This window comes from Zingiber officinale, chromosome 9B, assembly GCF_018446385.1.
Source record: "Zingiber officinale cultivar Zhangliang chromosome 9B, Zo_v1.1, whole genome shotgun sequence".
NCBI classification, from domain to species: domain Eukaryota; kingdom Viridiplantae; phylum Streptophyta; class Magnoliopsida; order Zingiberales; family Zingiberaceae; genus Zingiber; species Zingiber officinale.
In genome coordinates this window covers 118,349,533-118,375,243 of record NC_056003.1, presented here as the reverse complement: position 1 = coordinate 118,375,243, position 25,711 = coordinate 118,349,533, and the positions used below count along the sequence as shown (strand labels likewise).

Here is a 25,711-nt window from a genome sequence, read left to right as displayed (position 1 = left end):
GTTTTTAAAAGAAGAAAATTGTTTTAATTAAAATAATTTTTCTTTTCATGGCAAAAGAATTAAGGAAAATTTTAATTAAATTTCCTTATTTGCCAAGACCAAGGATTATAAAAGAGAGGGTAGAGGTGCCTTCATGGCTAACGACTCTATTCTATTTTCTCCCTCTTTTCTTCCTTGGTGTGGCCGGCCACTTCCCTTTCTCTTCTCTCCATCCTTGTGGCCGAACCTCTCATCCTCCTTGGAGATCAAGTGGTGGCCGGATTTTAGCTTGGAGAAGAAGGAGAGAAAGCTTGCATCCCTTGGAGCTTGGTTGGTGGAAAAAGATCTTCATCTTTTGGAAGCTTTGTGCTTGGCCGAAACTTGAAGAAAGGAGAAGAAGGTGCCTTGGTGGTTCTCATCTTGGAAGATCGTTGCCCACACAACGTCCGAGGTTAGAAGAGGAATACGGTAGAAGATCAAGAGGTTTTTCTAAAAGGTATAACTAGTATTTTTCCTTTCCGCATCATACTAGTTATTTTTGGAAATAAAATACCAAATACAAGAGGCTTACGATTCTAGTATTTCGAATTTATTTTCGATGTAGTGTTCTTATGTTTTTTTTCCCTTGTGATTTGATTGTTACTTTCGGTTAACCTAAAGTTATTTTAGGAAATTAAATATTAGCTTTCCTTAAAAGGTTTTGTCTAGTCGGTGGTGGTTGCTCCCATATCCAAGAAGGTCATGTGCCTCGCCACGTCAGTACTGGGAATCAATTATGGAAATTAATATTTAATAGAATTAATAACTTAGGTGATTTGGATCGAACATGTTAAGTTCCGCAGGCGATCCAAAATTTAATTTAAAAGAACATATGGTAGCTAGAAAAAGGTTCAGGCCTTTGTATAAAATTTTTGTACAGTGGAACCTCTAGGTTTTCCGAGTAGCAACCAACAACTCACTGATGGACCTAGAGAGCTCCGATTGTACCCATTTCAGTTCTTATGGATTTATGATGTTGCTAGAAGTTCAAATATGGTATCCATTATTTATTTCAACTTTTCATAGATGTTAATATATAAAATCAAAGAATCGACAAAAAAACCTACGTTGGGCCTGATACCTCTGCACAGATCAAAGACACTTGGTGTTTATCATCAACAGCTGACTTACTATCTGACGCAATATATAGAGAAAGAGCCTCAGCTGGCAACTTCAATTATCAGTAGGTTGCTGAGATATTGGCCTGTAACTAACCGTCAAAAGAAAATTATGTTTTTAAGTGAGTTGGAGGAGATCTTAGAAATTACTAACAAAGTGGCGAAACCCATTGATGGACGTAGGGAGCTCCGATTGCACCCATTTCAGTTCCTTTGAATTTATGATATTGCAAGGAGTTCAAATATGGTGTCTATTATTTATTTCAGCTTTTCATAGATGTTAATATATAAAATCAAAGAATCGGCAAAAAAAAAGTCATGTTGGGCCTGATATGATTCCATATCAGGCCCAACGTGGGTATTTTTGACGATTCTTTCATTTTGCACCATATTTGAACTCCTTGCAACATCAGGAATCCATAGGAACTGAAATGGGTACAATCGGAGTTTTCTAGGTCCATTAGTGGGTTTTGACCGAAACCCATTGATCAACCTAGAGAACTCTGATTACATTCATTTTAGTTCCAGTGGATTTATGAAATTACAAGGAGTTCAAATATGCTATTCATTATTTATTTTTATTTATTCAAATGTATTAAAATGTTATTCAAAAATTGACTAATGTTATTCATTTTTTTTTTTGCATGTCGATACAAAAAAAAAAGAGAAGAGACAGAAACATAATGGAGAAGAAAAACGGTATAAAAAGTCAAATTGTCAGGAGGGTAAAATAGGAAATATATTTAAAAATGTGCATTCTTTGATAAATGCCAAAATAGAATATGTCTTTTGATAAATTCAGATTTCTACATATGTCCTTTGGTAAATTAATGTAAGCAATTGAAGTAATTATTTCTAGTACAGACGTGAATGGTAAAGGAATGGTAAAGGCCTAAAGGGAAGGGTGTGCCAAATCGGAAGAGCAAGAGATATATTAATTGTAGAAGATATGTCGGATAAGCAGTTGAAGCAGTGATTTCTAGTACATACTTGAATGGTAAAGGGAAGGGTGTATCAGTTACAAATACAGAACGACACAACAGTTACAAATGTAAAAGTTAGTTGATTATTTGAAGATATTCTAGAAACCAGTATGTACGGGGCATGGCCATTCCTTGCATATGAAGAGTCGCAACTACCAGAGTAAAATAACATCAAATAATGAAAAGTCATATCCGTGGGAGTTAAAGAACATCAAATAATGAAGAGTCATAGCCATTGAAGCTAAAGAACATCGAATAATGAAGAGTTATAGCTGTCAGAGCTAAAAGGCGCTAGACAATGAAGAGCCAACGAAGAGTTAGGTCTTTCTTTCTTTATAAAAGGTATTTGCTTCCATAGCTGAAGGTAGACACAATCAACTAAGCAACTATTATTTTACTGATCCTTTCTATGTTCATCTCTCCATTCATTTTCTGAGTTCTGACTAAGCATTTAAGCGTCGAAGGGATGCCAAGGTGTGCCTTGGCCCCCTCTAACTTTGTGTTAATCTTTGTTAGATAAGACAAGTCCTCTCTGTTTGTTGGATTTCAGAATGATATCATATTAACTCACCAACTATTGATGACTACCGACTATCTATTGGATCCTCGTTGATTTGCTGGTAGATGACTTGCCAATAGCTACTCATTGTCACCTGATTTGCTAAAGCTTAACTCATCAAAACCTGACTCGGTTGAAGGATAGTAGCAGATTCATGAAGGAAGACCACCAGAGAAAACTCGGCAAGGAGTTACCCCATCATTCATTCTCGAACAAGAACAATCCCTTCTATATTTTTGTCCTATAAAATCTCAACTCCACTGTCGCTTGAGGCGAGCACATCCTTCATCACGTTCCATGAACCCAACAGCGAGCTCATGATGGCTGTCTATTGTGAACTTCTGGCTTGGCTGCGAGCTTATAGTGGATGGCTGACCATGATCTAGCTTAGCTGCTCTCCGACCATGTAAAAACAAATTCTATTATTTGAGCAAAAGATGAGGATGCCCATCTCAGACACCTAACAAAATATTTTACATCCGAATTTGATTTCAAAATTTATTGAAACAACTACTCTTGTTCTATTACATGTCTTATTGCAATGTAGATAAAGATATAAGTTTATGTATTAACTATGATTATACTCATCTTGAATATCGTTTATCTCTAAATTATATAAAAAATTATAAATTATAAAATCAACTTTAAGGGGAGAGAGGAGCCTTTTTTTTAAGTCATACCTTAACTCATCTTATTACATGAGTCATTAAACATGTCTAACTCAGTGTGTAATGCTCTATTTACTCTCACGTGCGGATAAAGAAAGGAAAGAAATCTACGATGAAAAATTATTCTCGGAGAAAGAGAAGAGAAAGGGTGAAGAAATCTCTTCTGTTACATTCTTGTTTATCTTAATAGAGGAAGGTGGATATATGCGATGTACTTTTATAAACAAAAAATGGTACATGCATCATTTTTTTGGTATATGGTGTAATTTTATGAATGAAAAAGGGTATATGCGTCATTTTTTTCTCCATCCGTGGCTTTTCGTCTGATTTTGAAGTGATCAATTTTGGTTCCAAAATCATCTGTGGATGTATTAAGTTTCTCTTCTATCTGAAAATTTCAATGAAGTAAACGGTGAAAATTTTCTACTGCAAAAACTTTTTCAAAATTCTATTTTCCATTTTCCCAAGTAAACAGAGCATAAAAATTTATTGTACTAGATACGATAATAATTTTAACATTATGCACACAGTATACAAATACTGAATAGAGTTATCGGTAAATTAGAGAAAAACCCCTAATCACAATCACAACTTTGCATGCAGTCCCCAATCACAAAAAACTTTGTTCCACTCCTTACATGCAAAGTATTACTTGTTTCAACTCCCTCATGTAAATTTTGTTACCTAAATTACCCCTCAGATGTTTTAGGTATAAAAAATTTTAAAACGAGTATAATTCCGGTTAAATTCAATACTTTATAACTAGAGTTTAGTACTTTATACTAGAATTGAGTATATTTTCTATCAAAATTAACCCTGATTATTTTTCGGTACAAATAGTCTAAAAATGAGTATAATTCTATTAAATTCAACACATTAAACTAGAATTGAGTATACTTTCTATTAAATTGAGGAGTTGTAATACTATCTAGAATTTTCATCTAGAAAATTCATCTAGATAGACACATAAATGATGGGACCCACCATTTCATTTTTTGTGGGCCCATCATTTATGTGTCTATCTAGATGAATTTTCTAGATGAAAATTCTAGATGAATATCATTTCTCTAAATTGAGCACGACTTTTTTCCTGTTTAATATAATTACTTAAAAATTTAGCACCATTTACCATTTAAAGAAAATATAGTAGATTTTTCATCAAATTGAGTACCATTTAAAAAAAATCAAGTATAGTTTTCATCAAATTAAAGTGAAAAAGGATCGTATTCAATTTGATAGAAAATATACTAGATTCTAATTTAATGTACTGAATTTAATAGGAATAATACTGATTTTTGGACTTTTTATACCTAAAAGTATCATGGGCAATTAGGTAATGTCTTTTGACTAGGGAGTGAAAATAAAGATTTTTACCACTAGGGACTACATGTAAAGTTTTATTTCCCAATAAGGAGTGCATGCAAAGTTACCCTAGATTTATCAGATGCTTTTCTACTAATAAAAAATTTTAAATAATAAAATCAGAGGCAATTTATGTCTCCTCCTTCTATTTTCGTGCTTCCGTGGGACGGCGAGGGTAGGCGGCGAGATGTGGCGGATCTGAGAAGAGATAGAAGAAGGCGGTTAGGAAGTGGCGGACGAGATCGCATCAGATGTCCAAAGGGAGCGTGGTGGTCATCGACAATGGGGCGGGGCTGTGCAAGGCGGGGTTTGGCGGAGATAGGGATCCCGTGGCCATCGTCCCCAACTGCGTCGGAAAGTCTCCTGCCTCCAAGAAATGGCTGGTGGCGGACGAACTCCGTGCCGCCGACACCGACGTCACTTCCGTGTCCCTCCGGCGGCCCTTCGATCGCGGCTACCTCGTCAATCCGGAGCTCCAGAGGGAGGTGTGGGACAGAGTGATCCGAACCCTCCTTCGCGTCGACCCTAACCATTCCTCGCTCCTCCTCGTGGAGCCTCTCTTCAACCCTTCTTCTGTCCAGCGCGTCACCGATGAGATCGTGTTCGAGGATTTCGGCTTCCGCTCACTCTGCGTCGCCGATTCCCCCTCCCTCGTCCACCTCTTCGAGGCGAGTCGCGGCCATTCCCACTGTCATCAGACTCAATGCAGCCTCGTGGTCGACTGCGGCTTCTCCTTCACCCACGCCGCCCCCGTGCTCCAAAACTTCACGCTCAACTACGCGGTCAAGCGCCTCGACCTCGGTGGCAAGGTCCTGACCAACTACCTCAAGGAGTTAGTCTCGTACCGCTCCGTCAACGTCATGGATGAGACCCTCATCATTGACCACGCCAAAGAGAAGCTCTGCTTCGTCTCTCTCGATGTGTCACGGGATCTCCGCCTTGCAAGGTTAGTTATCAATTGAGCTGCCCTTTGTCATTCAATCAAAACGCCTATTTTTCGTGGATATCCTTGCCAGTAGTGTTGAACCATTATGTTCTTGCTGAAAACAGAATGGTTTATCAATTTTGATGGAACATTTATCTTGCCATCTAAACTATGGGAAAATATAGAAACGTTATATCCTGACAACAACATTTGGGCAACCCCTTAATCCCACCTACTTGGGGTGAGCTACATGAATCTTATGCCCTCAACTCACATCTATGATCTTAAAATGTTTATCAGAGTTTTGAATAGTTCTTTTATTTTTGGGAGGTAGTTATTCCAGAGGGTATTCAACTTGTTTTCTTCACGTGATACCAATGAGTTAGCACATGAACAACAAGCATTCCTGCAAAACAAGTTACTCTGATATGTATCCTTCTTGGTTAGGGTTGTCTTTCTTTTATTTTTGTTTTCCACTACTCAGTTTGGACCTGCTTTTTCTATATAGCTAAAGATTTGAATGGTGAATGAGACTAGTTCTATAGGTTTTATATAGGTGATGCAGTCGAGTAGTGAATTTCAAATATGGATTTGTTTCCTACAATGTGTAGATACTCTGATCTACTGAACTGCATGTATGAACTTTCTTGAGCATTCTGTTCTTGCACCTAAAATTTTATGACTTCTGAAACATGCTAGTGCATCAAAAAGAAGTTACGACATCTTAAAAAATTTGGATAATGTGGTGCTAGAGTAAAAACAAGTTATTTGCCCCAATTATTTGGATCAACTAAGTAGATCTTATCACACCATTAAAATTAAAGGTTAAGTTATTTTGATCTAGTTTGATCGATTAAGCAGCTCTTTTTTACATGATTCGTCCTATGAAATTTATTACTTGTCCTTAAACATATCAATACCACCTTAACCTATTTTGACTTGTTTTATTTTCAACCAAAATTACATCTAATGTTTTCTATTGTCTCCTAGTAATCCTACACATCTATCTCCAAAATTTCTTTCTTTCTAGTAATCCTACACCTGTATACTGTTCTTCATCTTTTTCATCTTATCCTTTATAGGCAACATGTATTTTTTTTTTTACTCTATTGCTTTATATCTATTTAAAATTCTTTTATCGTCTTTATGATTGTAAACTTGAATCTGTGTTCTTATTTTCATAATATTTTAACTAAACTGCCTAGATCCCCACCTAGGACATGCCTTTTGCTTAGGCCCTAAGTAGGGGGTTGACTACCTACTGCTTAGAATTGTCTTTTAAGTTTTAATATCTTGATTTTAAATCATAAAGTAAGATATATCATAACATAGTTAACTGAGGGGGTTATACGACAATTTCATGTGATTCAAAAGTTTTTACCGATGCTAATTGTCCACTTTTTATCCTATTAATGGTATCTTTATTAATATCATTTAAAAGTTTTATATTGGTACTAAATGATTGTACCCTCTATATTATCACTGATTGTGTGTTTCATAGTTCATAAAATTAGTATTAGAATTAGATTAGTCAAATGAAAGATCATTCTGACAATCTTATTGATTAGTGGGGAAGAATGAGGAACACAATAATTGCAATAAAAATAAAAACAAATCGAAATAAACATTTTTTTAAATTATTAATTGTTTTGTAATTATTGAGCTGTAAAGTATTAAATGTAGAGCTATAGCAATAAATTATTGCATAGTATTAAAGTATTAATACTAGTTCTTACTATTTTATGCCTAAATTGATGTATAATGAAATTTTGATATTTTACATGATATTATATAAATTATTATATATTATCAAGCGTAAAAATCACATTGGTGTTCATTTTGAAGATTATTAAATGTGTGACCTATCTTGATTATTGTTGAAGGATACCCATCATCTATAATATACCCATTAATAAGGTTAAACATCTCGAACCATATTGAAATTTTGGTATTTGATTTGAACAATATTGTTTTGATATTGATTATGTCTGAAGGCTGCGAGATGGCATGCTGGCTCTGGCTGGTTGAAGGGTAGTAGACTTCTTGAGATATGAAGAAACTCCTCAATGATCCTGCGCACAATCAGATGATCCAACAAAGCGTTAGTGACCTAAGACCAGGGTGGGGATCCTGGCTAGGCCCTCAGACGCTCAAGTTAGTACAATCTCCCGGAAGTGGATGAAGAACAGTAGAGGAAGTATTTGCGAGGAAGTAGAGTTCAAATGCGAATGTTTGAGTTCGTGTACCTTGCCAGCGGAGTGGATCTTCCTTTTTATACCACCTCACATAACCTCCGCAATCATGAGGTGGTCCTCTGTTTGTTAGAGTTTGTTAGGTGATGAAAGAAAGTACAACCTGGGTATTTCATGATAATCCGAGGAATCTTTTTCCTATCCACAGATGTACCTCTTTTGTCATTTATGCTCCAGACCATTACTGAGGTAGTTAAGAGAAATGCTGCTACAATTAATATGAGAAACATAATAACCTTCGAAGAAAGTCTCAAAGGAATATTCCTTGACAAGTTCTGATAAGCCGTTATGGTGTTGTCAACTGTTGTCTGCTGAGCATATCTCGGTTGGTATATAAGGTCGGCCATATTATATCAATCTATTCTGTGATATATTAAATACTGCAAAGATCTTTTCAGAAACTTATATAGTGTACAGAGTGCCAAAGATCCTTTGGAGAAACCATAGGATAAATTATGTATGTTAGAACTTCCTTTTAGGAGTAATATATCATCAGGTATTTTAAACCTAGTCGAGTCTTACCCGATCTAGTGTTCACAGACTGCCTTATATTCATTCGGCCTTTATTTGGCCGCGCGCCTATTAAATGCTTTAGAAGGCTAAGTATCCTTAAGCCTGCCCTGTCTTTGCTCGGCCGGGCGTACAGAGAAAGTCTTATATTCGCTCGGCTTTATCCAATCGCGCGCCTATTAAGTGCTTTAGAAGGCTAAGTGTCCTTAAGCCCACCTGGTTTTTGCTCGGCCGGGCGCACACAGAAAGTCTTATATTCGCTCGGCCTTTATCCGGCCGCACGACTATTAAGTGCTTTAGAAGGCTAAGTGTCCTTAAGCCCGCCCGATCTTTGCTCGGCCGGGCGCACACAGAAAGTCTTATATTCGCTCGGTCTTTATCCGGCCGTGGACCTATTAAGTGCTTTAGAAGGCTAAGTGTCTTTAAGCTCGTCCGATCTTTGCTTGGCCGGGCGCACACAGAAAGTTTTATATTCGCTCGGCCTTTATCCGACCGCACGCCTATTAAGTGCTTTATAAGGCTAAGTGTACTTAAGCCCGCCCGGTCTTTGCTCGGTCAGGCATACAGACAAAGCCTTATATTGGCTCAGCCTCTGTTTGGCCGTCCTTACATTGAAAGCGACATATAAGATTAAGTATCTCTGGGTCTGTCTGGGCTTTGCCTGCCGGGTGTTCACATAGAACTTAATATCCGTCCGATTTTTACCCCGCCGACCGTTTTATTTTCTATTCTTAAAAGTAACATACTAGGGTTCTTATATCTGACCAGGTTTATAACCAGTGCACCCCATCTGAGTGTTTTACGCTAGAATCTCCTGAGCAAGGCCCGAAAGCTAGGTGATCCGCATAATTAGATGGGGATTGCTTTCCTATTTCGACCTTAACCCCCACATCACCTTGACCAGAATCTCCATGTCATCTTCGGAACACGCTTGATATAATCCATATCACTAGCCTCCCTTTCAAGTGTAGTCGAAGGAGACGCAGGTGACTAACTGAACTTAAGCCCTATTCTCGCTTGCTCGATACAACCCGTATCACTAGCGTTCCCCTTCAAGTCTAGTCGTAGGAGATGCAGGCGACTGACTGATGGGCCTAAGCCCTATTCTCGCCCGCTCGCCTTCTTACTAAGGTTGTTCATCCATTCGTGCCCAGATTTGTGTTTTATACCCTTGATGATTTTTTCATAAACCAATTGTTCATAACTGACTATTTTAGAAGGAACGAGGTACTAAGGACGGGTAGAAAAAGCACTTGGGATGCAAAAAGGCGTCACTCGTCACGTCTCTTATAAATGGCCATTTATGGGTGGACGCCACGTGGCATCCCTACTCATTTTCTGACATTCTCTGCTTCGTGAATTGCGATGACATGCTCAACCTCGCAAATCAACGATACCTTCTTTCATGTGAATCAATGCTCCTCCACCTACTCGCCATTTGATCGAATGGTTGCCCTTGAATTGCACTTGATAAAAACCCTAAACAGCCTTCATTCTTCAACTTTGCCTTTCATCCTTCTCCACCTTTTCCTCGGGCGATTTCTTTTCTTTACAATACCCCACGCTTCCTTGCTCTTTCTTTACAACACTCCATGCTTCCAGTAACTTGCCCATCCCTTCATTATTCTTGCATTTTCTTATGGCGGAAGAATCATTGTCCCCCTGGTATACTCATACTCGCTCGAATTTTGACAACTCTGATAGAGCTGCCCTCCGCCTTCAGTATAAAATCCCTAAGGATTATCGTATTGTCATTCCTGAACCCAACGCTTACCCTCATTGTCCCCCTGACAATCACATTACCTTCTTTAAGGACCAGCTAATGGCCGATCTTCGTTTTCCTATCCCTCCCTTCATGTCGGAGGTAAGCCAATACTTTGGTATTACCTTACAACAATTCGCCCCGAATGCTTTTCGTTATTTGTGCGGGCTATACATAATGTTCCGCTTGTTCGGCATTCCCCCTACCCCTAGTAATCTTTTTCTGTTTGTTTATCCTAAGAAATCAGAACATGGGGTATTTCTTTTTCAATCCCGCCTGAAGATGGTTTTCTTCGAGGAAATGTCTTCTTCCAATAAAGGTTAGAAATCTCACTTTTTCTTCATGAGGCTGCCCGAGCCTGTCCCTTGGTCTACTAAATGACAATCCTCTTTTCCTCCTCTTCCTGATCTAAAAAGTCTCAAACAGGATCCTACTTTTCTTGCCTATTCTAATAAATTGATCGGTCATTGCTTTTTCATTCACAAATGGCTGCGCGAAGATCTTCTGTATTTATCTTAAGCCTCATTTAAAAGAGGCTACCTGGTTTCTTAAGTAAGTTATGATATCTTAACCATTACTTTATTACTAACTAAAACATTTTTTATTTTATGTAGTGAATGCTGTTTTTGAAGCCTTAGTTGACAAGGTGATTGGTCTAGAGGAAGAAGAGCTTCTTGCTAGAGAACAAGAACTTTTGGCTGAACGGGGATTGCCACAAAATACTCCGTTCGGTGGGGCTTCCGGCAATTAGGCAGCCCCCTCTAGCGCAGTAGCTACTTTGGGGGAGCTACCTGCTGATTTACCTCCCCTACCCGAAGATATTCCTTTGCAGGTCACTATTAAGAAAAAACGAAAAGGGCGCAAAGTTACTTTAGCCCCCTCTCCCAAGAGGAAAACACTTTTTGCTCCAGAAGATTCTGCCCAGGGAGACATAAGAGAGCAATCCCCTGAACCGACCTTATCCACCCTTTATCCGACTCTTTGAACTCCACAACCTGCTCAAATTCAGGAGAATATTTCTTTACCAGGCGACACTTCCGACCCCAGTTTCTTTATGTCTTTATGGGGAGAATGTCCCTTGCCTACACATGATTCACCATTCTTCATTTTCTCCTTACCTTTGCTCAAGCTTCATTGTCTTCAACATCTACTCCTTCGCATACTCTCCCCATATTACTAGGAGGTCAACTAATGACTACTTGGGAAGAGGCAAGAAACATACTTAGTGAGCTTGCTCCTACAGAATTAGCAGACAGATTTCCATATGAGTAAACTAAGGTAACGTAATTTTTAATTAATCGTTTGTCACCCATTTTGGATACTACTAACTACGCTTACTTTTCAGCGATAGGTGATGAGTATGAGTGTGGCTCAATAGTTGCATGATTTGGCTTAGGCAAACAAGTCATTGAATCAGCAAATTCCGGAGGCATCTCCCACCCCTGCCTCTGAGCGAATACGAGAATTGTCTGCAGACGAAGTTAGATGAACAGATTGCATTGAATCAATAGCTATCCACTCAGTTGCAAACACTAAAAGCTACACATACTTCTGAGCTAGCCACCAAAATTTCTGAGCTAGCAGCTAAAAACACTTAACAAGATTCTTTACATTCTGCTTTGGCAAAGGCCCAGACTATGATATCTACTAGAGAAACTGAGCTAACAAATACCAGGGTGGAATTGGAGGCCTACAAAACTGGAGAAGGCGAGCAATTTGAAGAAAGGAAAAAGCTACTCCTTGAATCACCCGAATTCAATAACCCTATCGCCATATCCATCACTAAGGCTTTAACGTATGGAGCTGAGGGGCCATAGAACAGTTAAAGGAAGGAGGCTATCTAACGTCCCAACCTCTTGCCAATTTCCTTGATCGCAGGAGATTATTAAAAAACCGCCCTTTCGATTTTTTTCTTAAACTAGTGTAATTTGTTATATTTCCATTTTCTTGATTATGCTTTTAAAGAACATTTTAACAATCTGAGCATTAATACTTCTATATCTGCTAATAATTTATGTTTTTCTTGACGAGCTAAATTCTAGGCGGGAGAGTAAGGCTTAACCAATTCTGTTTAAGTTCTGTTTGTCCTAACACTTGTCTGACCCTTGGCAGCTAGCCAAGTTTACTTCCGTCCGAGTTTATTTTCGTTCGAGATTAAATGTATTCAGTATCCGTCTAGCCTTTAGCGGCTGGCCGGGTTCACTTCCGACCGAGCTTATTCTCGTTCGAGATTAAATGTATTTAGTATTCGTCTTACCTTTAGCGGCTGGCCGGGTTCACTTTCGCCCGAGCTTATTCTTGTTCGAGATTAAATGTTTTTAGTATCCGTCCGACCTTTAGCGGCTGGTCGGGTTCACTTCTGTCCGAGCTTATTCTCGTTCGAGATTAAATTTATTCAATTTTTAAGACAAGATGGACTACAAGTTATGTTGCCTGCCCAAATAGAAATTTCAAGGCTCCTTGACTGCTACACTCTTCTAATGTTAATTTGACCCCGAGATTTAAATCCATTCTCGGTAATCATGCTGATGCTTCGGGATGATGACCCATTACATCAATTACTAATGTATGCCTCGCATTGGTGACACGTATGAGCATGATATCCTAAGTGTACCCGTTTTTCTATGACCACCGCCTTATCCAACCATCAAACAATCCATAGTTAATTCTGCCTTTTTTACGTTGCTATAATCCGACAGTGGCATTCAATTAACCTTTTTGAAGAATCCTTATAAATATTCGGCAAAAAAGCCTAAGGCTTCATCGTTTCTCCTCCGACTCTTTGTTCCTTTCTTCTTTGAATCCAGTGATCTTTTCTCTCAAAGATGTTGGAGAATAACGAGTGGTATACTCAGTATTCTTCTAGTTTCACCCTCGACGATGCTTACGACCTCTATGTAAACTACGACATCCCTTCCTATATAGTTCTTCCTACCCCAGAAAGCTGTCCTCACTATCCCCCACCAGAAAGCATTGTTGCCTTCAGGGAATGTGTTGTGTCGAGCCTCCGGTTTCTTTTACATCCTTTCTTTATTGATGTTAGTCGGTATTTCAACCTTCCGTTACACCAACTTATCCCACAATCCCTTAGCATCCTAAGTGGTGTTGTTATTATTTTTCGTTTACTCAATGTCCCCTTTCTCCTCGTCTATGTTATTATTTTTTCTGTCCTTGCCAAATAGAGAATGACCTGTTTAAATTCTAGGCTCGCTCTAAGGCGATTTTGTTTAATAGATTTCCAACCCAGGGGGAGTGGAGAAATAAATATTTCTTCATACGTCTTCCCTCTCCTCCACCTTATTCTATAACCTGGCAACAGAGTCCTTCCCCTATCCCTAACTTGGGCGATATCACCGTAGATTTAACCCTTGGTGCTTCTATGGAGAAACTAAAGGGTGCGAAGTTCGACTTGCCCACATTGATCATAGAAGGCATATTATTTATTTTTGGACTCACTCCGGGCAATTTAGAACTGAGTGCTTCCTTTGATGAGTGAAACTTCTTATTTTCCTTGTAAATAATCATTTGTTATTCCTTGACCATTTATCATATAAGCTTCAAACCCTTACTTATTTTCATAGCTGAGGCCATTCTCTCAACTTTTTTGTATAGAAATACTCGGCTAACAAAAGCGACTCTAAACAAAATGGGGGAGGATTTATTGCAGGAGCGTCAACTTGAGCAAATCTCCACCTCTATTGGTCAACTTCCCCCGGCCGCACCTACTCCTCAGTCTCCTTCCGACTCCTCAGAATTGGATAATCCTTTCATCGTCAAGCGCAAAAAGCCTTGGACAGAAGCTTCGGGTCCGAATTTACTCGTGTTACCCATCGTCGAGCAAGTTCCCCTTGCTTTGGCCGAGATTTCTTTTGATAGAGGTAAAGAATCTGGGTCTCAAAAATATAGTCATTCTTTTTTTGCAATTGCTATGATAAGGCCATGCCTCTTTATACCTATGTCTCATGCGATTCCCCCAGTTATTTGTCCTCCCAAGACAACGTCAACCCCCTCATCTACTCAGCCCATTCCCTTACCGACCTTAAGCGCTACTTCAATTATTCCCCGCTCCAAGTATTCATCCAATAAGAAGTCGATGAGCCATGTATATGAAGAATTAGTACCTACTCAGGGTCCCGAGTCAACTGCACCAACATCAGCATTTTTGCTTAGCCAACCAGCTCCCGTTCCTTCACAATTGCCCGAGATCACTCTTGCTCTTTCTTCAGGGCCCACATTTCCAATTAATTCCCCATGCCTCTTCAAACAATCCATTGGTTTACCATCCCAACAAGGAATAGATGCCACTCCACCTCCACCTTATGGGATACTCAAGTTGAAGGGCTCATTAGCTGAATTATGGGCTCAATCACTCAAACAAGTGCAAGGGACTCCAATTCCCAAATGTGCTGACAAACACAACCAAAACGTTATTGTGGTAAGTTTATAATTAAATCCTCTTAAGTTACTTTTTAAGAATTACAACCCTATCATTATTTTATTCAGCTTTATGCCTCTGGACTACATTTGAGCCAACTGGTTGTGGATCTAGAAAGGGCTAATAAAGTTTTGAAGGATCGCGTAGAAGAGCTACAGGCCACTCTCACTGCTCCCGACAACGAGAATATCCTTTTGCAAAGAAAAATAGGGGAGCAAACTGAGCTTATTTTCGGTATGGAAAAGACTCTACAAGACTGCCAGCGATTATTGAAATCTCAATCAACAGACAAGTAGAATTTACAGCTCTAGCTGCAAGGCAATGAGTCCAAGCTCCAAGTAGAGAGAGCAATGAAAGAGAAAGCCCTTTCAGATCTGGCTCTCAAGACTACTTTACTAGAAGAACTAAAATCATCACATGCGTGCAGATCCCCTGAACTAACCCAAGAGTTAGCCACTAAGGATTGTTTGCTATTAACGCATCAAGAGAAGCTGAGAGCCCAAGATGCACCGATAGAATCATTACTAGCTGAGCTAGATCATGCCAAAACTGAGCGGGCTACTATCGACGCTGCTTGGTCTCAGTTACAAATATATAAGGCAGGGGAGGACGAGCGAGGTGAAATTAAACGAAGAGCTTATCTCAACTCTCCCGAATTTGGCGGAACATTTGCCACTCATATTGACAAGGACTCTTAGCCATGCAGCTGGAGGAGTCATTCAGCAACTATGGAGGGCGATTATTTATCTGCTAAACCTCCTCTGAATTTCATAGACTGTCGACGACTTAATAGAGAGCTTCCAAAAGGCCTCTTAAGTAAATTTAATTAAGTATATATCCCTATGTTCCATTTTTATATTATCCCACTATTGTAAGGAATAGAAAATAACATGTCGAGAAACATTCAAAACACTGGTTAAATGGTACCTGTTGTTTGGCGTAACTTCGTGCCCCTTCAGAACCACCAATACCTTTACATATACACTGAACTCCCCGATATACTCATGATGTGCGACTTAGAGAAATTTTTCATAATTAATTGCCGAACAACCTATATAAGCTAAATGAAGAATGGGCGTCAATCGAAATAACCAGGTCGGATATTTATAATTTTCATAATGAATTTCTAAACTGAATAATAAGCTGAGCGAGAATATAACGCTGAGCGAAATAACCAGACCAGACAGATATAAGTAATTTCCATAATAACTTGCCGGACGGAATAATAGGCTAGGCGAGAGCATAATGCCGAGCGAATTGATCTGATCGAACATATATAATCAATTTCCTCAATAACTTTTCGGACGAAATAATAGGTTGGGCGAAAGCATAACACGAAGCGAACTGATCCAACCGAACATATATAATCAATTTCCATGATAACTTTTCGGATGGAATAATAGGCTGGGCGAGAGCATAATGCCTAGTGAACTGATCCGACTGAACATATATAATCAATTTCCATAATAAATTTTTGGACGGAATAATAAGTTGGGCGAGAACATAATACCGAGCGAAATAATCAGGCCGGACAGTTATAGACAATTTTCATAAGGAATCCCCAGACTGAATGATAAGCTGGGCAAGAACATAATGTTGAGTGAAATAATCAGGTCGGACATTTATAAGCTCTTGGTGTTGGGATCCGTCCATAATGAATACTTGTTTATAACTTGTCCAGGATCTCTGAGACTTATAACAAACTCGATTGCTCGTAGAGTTTAAGAATTCGTAGGCGTGAGAACACGCTTACTCATACTTGAGTTTAAAGTCACAGTTTGATTGTATAGAGTTTAAAGTTGAGTTTGACTGGATAGAGTTTAAAGTCGCAGTTCGACTGGATAGAGTTCAAAGTTGCAATTTGACTGTCGACTATATAGAGTTTAAAGTCGTCGTTCGACTGCATAAAGTTTAAAATCAGAGTTCGACTGTCGACTATATAAAGTTTAAAGTCGAGTTCGATTGTATAGAGTTTAAAGTTGCAGTTCAACTATCGACTATGTAGAGTTTAAAGTCGAGTTCGAGTTTAAAGTCACAGTTCGACTGTCGATTGTATAGAGTTTAAAGTCGAGTTCGACAGTACAAAGTTTAAAGTCGCAGTTCAACTGTATAGAGTTTAAAGTCGCAGTTCGACTGTCGAATGTATAGAGTTTGAAGTCGAGTTCGACTGATCCGCCTGCATTTTTTATTGCATGTATAAAATTTAAACTAAATGCAGAAGTAAGTTACAGGCGTACTTGTCAAGTTCTATATGGCTGGAGATGATTTCATTCAGGGTCGCTCAAGATCTGCGTCTTGAAGATAATAGGAACCTGAGGCGAGCTTTTGTATTACCTTGTATGGTCCTCTCCATTGTGGCTCCAGTTTGTTAACATCTCCGACCGGCTTGATACATTTCCAGACAAAATCGCCCACTTGAAAAAATTTAGGAATCACCCTTTTGTTATAGTTCTGCCTCATCCTTTGACGATATGACATGAGTCGAGCTGCTGCTTTATCCCAGACTTCTTCTATCAGGTCGAGCTCCATAAGATGCCAATTGACATTATCTTCGTCATATAAATGCTTGCGATCAGATTCTACTCCTATTTCGACCAGGATCACTACCTCATCACTATAAATCAGGTGGAAGGGAGTTATACTTGTCGATTCTTGAGGAGTCGTGTTATGCCCATAATACACTGGGTAATTTATCTACCCAACTGCCCTTAACATGATCTACTTTAATCTTGGGCCCTCTAATAATCTCTCTGTTGGTTACTTCAACTTGTCCATTGCTCTGCGGATATGCTACAGAAGTGAAGGCTTGCGTAATGTCATATCCTAGGCACAATTCTCGGATCCTTTTGTCCTGGAATTGCCTTCCATTATCGAAAACTAGCTTGTGTTGAATGCTAAATCTACAAAAAATATGTTGCCATAAGAATTTAATAACCATTTGCTCAGTTATTTTAGCTAAAAGCTCAGCCTCCATCCATTTTGAGAAATAATCCATTGCCACTAATAAAAAATTTCTCTGAACAGATGCCAAGGGAAAATGTCCTATTATATCCATACCCCATTGATTAAACGGTCATGAAACAATAGAGGTTTTAAGCAATTTTGTAGGATGATGTGGAATATTTTGATGCTTTTGACAAGATAAATAGGTCCTTACCAATTGGGCTGCATCAAATTGTAAGGTAGGTCAAAAATACCTAGCTAATAATACCTTACGGGCGAGAGACCGACCCCCTACATGACTTCCACAAGAACCCTGATGCACTTCCTGCAAGATATAATGCACATCCTCGGTCCCAATACGCTTGAGTAAAGGACAACAGAAGGCTCTCTTGTAAAGATGATTTTCAATCATAGTAAACCGGCTAGCTCTTTTCTTGAGCATTCGTGCTTACTCCCTGTCAGTTGGTAGAGTACCTTGTTGTAAGAATAAAATAATTGGTGTTCTCCAGTCACTCTGTAGTTCAAGGTCGGCCTGTCGCTCGATGCAAGCGACTAATAAATTCCAAGGAATTATGGCAGAAGCTAATTGAGCTAACTCATTTGCTATTTGATTATTCGAACGAGAAGTCTTTTGTATGGTCATTTCTTGGAATTCAACTTTTAATTTATCAAACGCTTCTGCATATAACTTGAGCCGATTATTGTTAATTTCAATATTGCCAGACAGTTATTGAGCTGCCAGTTGAAAATCTGAGTAGATTAAGACCCGTGTGGCCCCTACATGCCGTGCAGCATGTAATCCCACTATTATGACCTTGTACTCCGCTTTATTATTAGTTGCCAGATAATTTAACCGAGCAGATAACTACATTCGATTTCCCTGAGCGATATAACCAGAATACCTATCCCACTACCTTGCTGAGTAGAGGATCCATCAACATATATCTTCCAAGTTTCTTTCATTTTCGGGCCTTGTGTTTTTATTATAAAATCTGCTAAGGCCTGAGCCTTGATAGCCACCCAAGGTTGATACTGTATATTATATTCAGTGAGCTCCGTGATCCACTTGATCAACCTTCCGGAAGCTTCAGGGTTAATAAATTCCCGACCCAAAGTACTATTAGTTAATACGGTAATCGGATGAGATAAAAAATACGAACGCAATCTTCGAGCAGTTAAAGCCAATACGTAGGCTAATTTTTCGAGTGCGGTGTACTCGGTTCTTTTTAATAGATGACTAAAGAAATACATAGACTGTTGTTCTTTCTTCTCCTTCCTCACTAATACTGTGCCAACAGCTCGCTCATTAGCTGAGATAAAGCCACAAAGCCTCCCCCGCTATTGGTTTGGCTAATACAGGTAAAGAGGACAAATAATTCTTTAGCTCCTCAAATGCTTTGTCACAATCAACATCCCACTGAAATTTGGTTGCTCGGCGAAGTGTCTTGAAGAACGGCAGACTTCGATCAGCCGACCGGGAGATAAAACAAGACAGAGCGGTGATTCGGCCGGTCAACCTTTGTGCCTCCTTCAGATTGCGAGGAGGAGCCATATTCCACAAATCTTGTACCTCGCTGGGATTAGGTTCAATTCCACGTTTAATAACTATATATCCCAGACATTTTCCACTTCTGGCTCCGAACAAACATTTGCAAGGGTTAAGCTTGAGCCTGTACGATCTCAAGGTTCTACAGTTTCTTTTATGTTTGCACATAAATCCCTGGCTCTAAGGGATTTAATGAGGATATCATCCACATAAACCTCCATATTTCGCCTGATTTGTTTTTTGAAGACCTTGTTCCTGAGCATTTGATAAGTAGCCCTTGTATTCTTTAGTCCGAACGATATAACATTATAACAATAAGTACCTTCGGCAGTTATGAAGCTAACCTTTTTTTGATCCTCCTTAGCGAGCGGGATTTGGTAGTATCCTTGATAAGCGTCCGACATACAAATAAATTCACAGCCAGCAGTAGAATCTACCACTTGATCAATGCGAGGATAATAATCTTTCGGTAATGCAGACCCGCCACTTGTTTCCATGTTTAGAGACTAGGACAACATTCGCTAGCCAGCTTGGAAATTGTACCTCCTGGATGTATCCTGCCTTCAATAATTTGTCTACTTCTTCCTTGATGATTTTGTTCTGTTGACTCCGAAATCTCGCTTCCTTTGTTTGACAGGGCGGACGTCAGGATAGACATGAAGCATATGCTCCATGACTGTGGGAGATACACCCGTCACTTCTTTGGGTGTCCAGGAAAACACATCACTGTTGCACTTTAGGCATTCTATCAGCTCGGCCTTAAGCTTAAGAGTCAGGTCGGCAGCGATCTGCGTAATGGCTTCTGGCCGGTCGGCTTGGATTTGTATTTCTTCTTTTTCTTCGTATATCAGGACGGGCGTCTTTTCTTGAATAACATTAACCTCCATCCTTTGAATTTTTCAGGCGACATTAGCCTCTGTCTTTACTATCTCCACGTAATACTTGCGTGCTACTAGCTGATCTCCTCTAACTTCCCCCACCCGGTCATCCACAGGGAACTTTATTTTTTGGCAGAAGGTTGAAACAACCGCTCAAAACTCATTTAAAGCCGGACGACCTAGGATAACATTGTAGGCTGAAGGGCCATCTACAATTATGAAGGTCGTTCGACGTGTTCTCATTAGGGGCTCCTCCCCTAAAGATATGACTGACTTTATTTGGTCGACTGAACTTCATTACATGTGAACCCTTACAGAGGAGTTGCTATGGGCTGAAGCTCACTTGAGTCTATTTGTAGCTGCTTGAATGCTGATTTGAAGATAATGTTAACTGAGCTTCTCGTGTCAACAAAAGTACGAGCAATGTTATAATTAGCTATAACAACCTTTATTATTAAAACGTCATCATGGGGGGACCTCCACCCCCTCCAAGTCTTTAGACCCGAAACTAATTTCAGGTCCGGTCGCCTATTTTGTGCTACAGCCGACCACGTGGATCTCCAACCGGCGTGCGCGCGACTTTCTTGCCCGGTTGGAATCTCCATCGGTTGGTCCTCCCGCAATCATGCCAATATTGCCACGAGGGGCATTGCTACGATTATCCTCTTGCCGCGTCAACAGTTGTTCTTGCTAAACTCGGGTGGGCACCTGAGCTTGCTCGGCCTGAGGTTGAAGTGTTGCTTGCTGCTGTTCGGTCGTCCGATATTAAATCCTGAGCAGGCTTGTAGATTATTGATACGGTCTATGAGTGGGAGCTGGTGAATGCCAGCGATATCGAGAGTTGTTGCTCTGTCGATTCCGTAAAGTGTAACAATCCTCCGTGTTGTGGGTGGTTGTCCGATGATATGTGCACCATCTTTGTGGAACTTCCCGAGGAGCTTCCATATGTTGCACAGCTTGGGGTCATTGCTCAGGATGACGATATTGAGGTCCTGTCCGGGGTCCCTTAGGTGGAGAGGCAGGTAACGCCGGGCGGTTGGTGACGGGCGTGGGAGCGGGCGCGATGACCTCCCTCTTTCGAGCCGCCTGTGTTTCTTTAACATTGATAAATTCTATTGCCCGATCTAGCAACAGATTAAAGTTCTATGGAGGCTTCTTGGCTAAATCTCGGAAAAAATTATTGTCAGTAAGCCCCTGCGAAAAGGCACTCACTAAAATTTTGAGGTAACATCCATAACCACCTGGTTGAACCTCTTGATGTAGGCTCGTAATGTCTCCTTGAACCCTTGCTTGAGTGAAAAAGGCTCCAAGGGGCCTTGTGATAACGTCGATTGCTAGAAAAGTGGTGGAGAAATACCTTGCGGAAATCTTCAAATCGACGAATTGAGTTATCTTGTAGCTGCTTGAACCATCGTTGGATTGCCCCGCTGAATGTGGTGAGGAACATTCGGCATTTAACGCCATCGGTAAATTGCTGAAGCAGAGCGGTGTTCTTGAATTTGAGAAGGTGATCTTTCGGGTCAGTTGTTCCCAAATATTCTCCTATATTCAGATTCTGATAGTGCTTTGGCAACGGATCCTCCAACACCCATTGAGAGAATGGGGTAATAATTCATTCAGGAGAGCTATCACTAGCAATAGCTTTTCCTTTACGCTTGTCTTGAATAGGTGCTTCTCCAGAAGATTCCTGGAGCATCCCTCCTTGATCTAATCGCTCCAGTAGTGTGCGGGAGAGTGCTCAGGGACGTCAGATTGGCGAGAGGGGCGCCGGAAGTAGACGAGCATGACCCTCCTCTAGTATTTTTTCCCTTTGAGGGACCGTTGCTGATGCCGCTGGATTTGGGGGCGGCAGCGTACCACCAGTATTTCCTTGTCGTTGTAGCAATTTTTGTGCCTTGGCATTGATGTGCAGATTCAGATCTTCCTGTGTTAAAGTGATGGTATTAAGCATTCCAGCCTCTTCCATCTCAAAGCTTCAGATTCAGGTTAAGATTCCCACAGACGGCGCCAAATTTGATACTGTCTGAAGGCTGCGAGATGGCGCGTTGGCTCCAGCTGGTTGAAGGGTAGTAGACTTCTTGAGATATGAAGAAACTTCTCAATGATCCTGCGCACAATCAGACGATCCAACAAAGCATTAGTGATCTAAGACCGGGATGAGGATCCTTGGTTAGACCCTCCGACGCTCAAGTTAGTACAATCTCCTTGAAGTGGATGAAGAACAGTAGAGGAAGTGCTTGCGAGGAAGTAGAGTTCATATGCGAATGTTTGAGTTTGTATACCTTGCCGGCGGAGAGAATCTTCCTTTTATACCACCTCACATAACTTTCGCGATCATGAGGTGGTCTCTGGTTTGTTAGAGTTTGTTAGGTGATGGAAGAAAGTACAACATGGGTGTTTCATGATAATCCGAGGAATCTTTTTTCTATTTCTTTTGTCGTTTATGCTCCACACCATTACGGAGGTAGTTAAGAGAATATGCTACTACAATTAATATGAGAAACATAATAACTTTCGAAGAACGTCTCAAAGGAATATTCCCTGACAAGTTCTGCTAAGCTGTTATTGTGTTGTCGACTGTTGTATGTTGAGCATATCTCAGCCGGTATATAAAGCCGGCCATATTATATCAATCTGTTCTGTCATATATTAATACTGCAAAGATCTGTTCAGAAACTTATATAGTGTATAGGGTGCCAAAGATCCTTTTAAGAAACTATAGGATAAATTATGTATGTTAGAACTTCCTTTTACAAGTAATATACCATAAGGTATTTTAAATCCGGTTGAGCCTTGCTCGATCGAGTGTTTACAGAGTGCCTTATATTCGTTCGGCCTTTATTTGTCCCCGCCCCTATTAAATGCTTTAGAAGGCTAAGTATCCTTAAGCCCGCCCTGTCTTTGCTCGGTCGGGCGTATAGAGAAAGTCTTATATTCGCTCGGCCTTTATCCGACCGCGCGCTAAGTGCTTTAGAAGGCTAAGTGTCCTTAAGCCCACTCGATTTTTGCTCTGTCGAGTGCACACAGAAAGTCTTATATTCGCTCGGCCTTCATCCGGCCGCGTGCCTATTAAGTACTTTAGAAGGCTAAGTGTCCTTAAGCCCGCTTGGTCTTTGCTCGGCCGGGCGCACACAGAAAGTCTTATATTCGCTCGGCCTTTATCCGGCCGCGCGCCTATTAAGTTCTTTAGAAGGCTAAGTCTCCTTAAGCCCGCTCGATCTTTGCTCGGCCGGGCGCACACAGAAAGTCTTATATTCGCTCGTCCTTTATCTGGCCGTGCGCCTATTAAGTGATTTAGAAGGCTAAGTGTCCTTAAACCCGCTCGGTCTTTGCTCGGCCGTGCGTACAGGGAAAGCCTTATATTCACTCAGCCTCTATCTGTCCGTCCTTACATTGAAAGCAACATATAAGATTAAGTATCTCTGGGCCTGCTTGGGCTTTGCCCGACCGAGTGTTTACAGAAAACTTAATATCCGTCCAATTTTTACCCGGCCGGTCATTTTATTTTCTATTTTTAAAAGTAACGTACAAAAGTTCTTATATTCGACCATGTTTATAACCAGCCGACCCCATCCGAGTGTTTTATGCTAGAATCACCTGAGCTAGTTCTGAAAGCTGGGTGATCCATAGAAATAGATGGGAATTGCTTTCGTATTTCGACATTAACCCCCACATCACCTTGACCAGAATCTCCACGTCATCTTCAAAACTCGCTCGATACAACCCGTATTAGATACCATGCCGATGTTCAGATGTATAGTGTCGGTGGCCAATTGGAGGGGTAGGAGATGAAGAAAAAAAAAAAATGATAGAACAACCATATCCCTGAGTTTAGATTTTGTATTCCATTTACAATGGTACATTTTTAATAGTGTTGTTATGAACACAAGCTAAAAAAACCAATGTTCATCTTGATGCATATTGTTGTATGTCAAAAGTTGTCGAATGTCGGCATGACACGGTACTCATCAATATGACATAACAACACTGTTAGAATAAGTAAAAGGGTATTTGAGTCTTTTGGTGTATATCTTTTTTTCTATATAAAGCGCCTAACTCGTGGGGTTCCTATAACACGAGATTTTATGTTTTGCTTTGAACATGGTATCAGAGCCAAAACCCTAATTTCTTTTTCTCTTCCCCGCGCCGAATTTTCTTTTTTTTCTCTGTCGCGCGACGAGCCTCTCTCCAGAAGTGAGCGCCGCGCGAGTTCTCTCCAGCAGCGAGCGCCGCTTCCTTCCTCGCGTCGCCTCCTTCCGCGCGAGTTCTCACCGGCGCCATCTGGCATCGACCTCTTCCTCGATCGTGCGGCTAGGGCTCGCGACAACTCCCACCGTCGGCTTTCTTCTTCTTCCTCGTCACTGGCCGGCAGCTTTCTTCGCTGCCTCGATCGGTGTCGGCGCACGCTTTCTCAGAGCTTCGAGGTGAGCCGCTTCCGCCCAACTCCGTCCGTCCAGGCGTGTGGCTAGCACTGGCGATTCTTCCCGTCGCCCCCTCACCTGTTCCAGCGCCGCACGCAGCCTCTCTTCCCAAACTCTGATCCCGTGAGCTCTTTCCGGTCGTCTCAGCAGCCTGCGCCTCTAGTTGGGTGTCGCTGACAAGCAGTAACTTCCGGCCCTTTCCCGATTTGGAGGCAGAGGCTGCAAGGAGAAACCAGCAGCATTACTTCCGGCGGTTGTGAGTTACCTTCTTCCCTTGATTCCTTGTTGCTCTCGCCAGAGGGAATTGCAAAAGATAGGGTTTCAAGGAACGGGCCTAGCAGCGAGCTCCGTTTATCACATCTCTTGTCCTCGACCGATTGCAGTTCTTTCCAATCTGCTTAATGGCTACATCCGGCGTTCCAAAGCCGGATACCTCAATCTTTACCAACCACATCACTGTACCTCTCTCTTCCGAACAGTTGGATGGTACGAATTATGTTTCTTGGGCATCTCACATTGAGTTTTGGCTTGTTGGACAGGGATATGAGACACATCTCACTCAAACTGAAGAAGATGTTCAAGACGCCGATCGTCCTCTGTGGAAGAAGGTTGACGCTCAGTTGTGTTGTATTATCCGAGCCACCATCCATTCATCTCTTAGGAATGTCTTCCGTACTCACAAAACCTGCAAAGCTGTTTGGACACAAGCCCAACAACTCTTTACAAACACCTCTCGGCGACTCTATCAAGTTTGTGAAGATCTCATGACTATCCTCAACGCCAATCAGATTAAGGATTCAATGTCAACTTATCTGGGTTCAGTTTCTAGCCTTCTTTGTGACTTCAATGAACTGCTCCCACCTGCGGCTGATCCTGTTGAAGAGCTTGAAAATCGGAAGAAATTTTTTATGTCTTTGGCTTTATATGGTCTACCCACAGATTATTCTCATGTCCGTGACCAGATCCTGGGCAGCCCCACAGAAGGTACCATGGAAAATACCTGGGCGACTCTTCTCCGTCTCCCGGCGAACTTATTTTGGAAACTCGAGCAGTAAGATTTTCCTATTCTAGACAATTACCAGATTTGGGCCTTGGTGTGATCGTTGTCAATGTTAGAACAGATAAACAGCTAGAGAGAAGGGGTGAATAGATTATTTCGCTTATTTGAAGATGATTTACAATAGAAAACTTAAAGTATTGCTAACAACTTCATTTTCTGAAATGGTTTGAGGATCGATAGGCTTCGGGTTCCACTGCTACCATTGCAGACGCTGGTACTTCCTTTGCTGGCATATCTCGTTCTTCGGGTCCTTGGGTTCTTGATTCTGGGG

At 40.7% G+C, this 25,711-nt stretch overlaps 1 protein-coding gene across 21 annotated transcripts in view; it reads left to right on the top strand.

Moving 5' to 3' along the window:
• Positions 1-4,856: 4,856 nt before the first annotated feature.
• The window catches only part of LOC122023701 (actin-related protein 6-like), a 29,866-nt gene continuing 9,011 nt past the window's right edge, over positions 4,857-25,711 (top strand). For all 21 annotated transcript variants that reach the window (XR_006123192.1, XR_006123204.1, XR_006123190.1 and 18 more), the window contains exon 1: positions 4,857-5,654. Coding sequence is in view for 1 of the 21 variants with exons in the window: in XM_042581973.1 (XP_042437907.1) it covers positions 4,960-5,654 (695 nt within the window). In the remaining 20 variants the exon portion in view is untranslated. The remainder of the gene's footprint in view (positions 5,655-25,711) is intronic.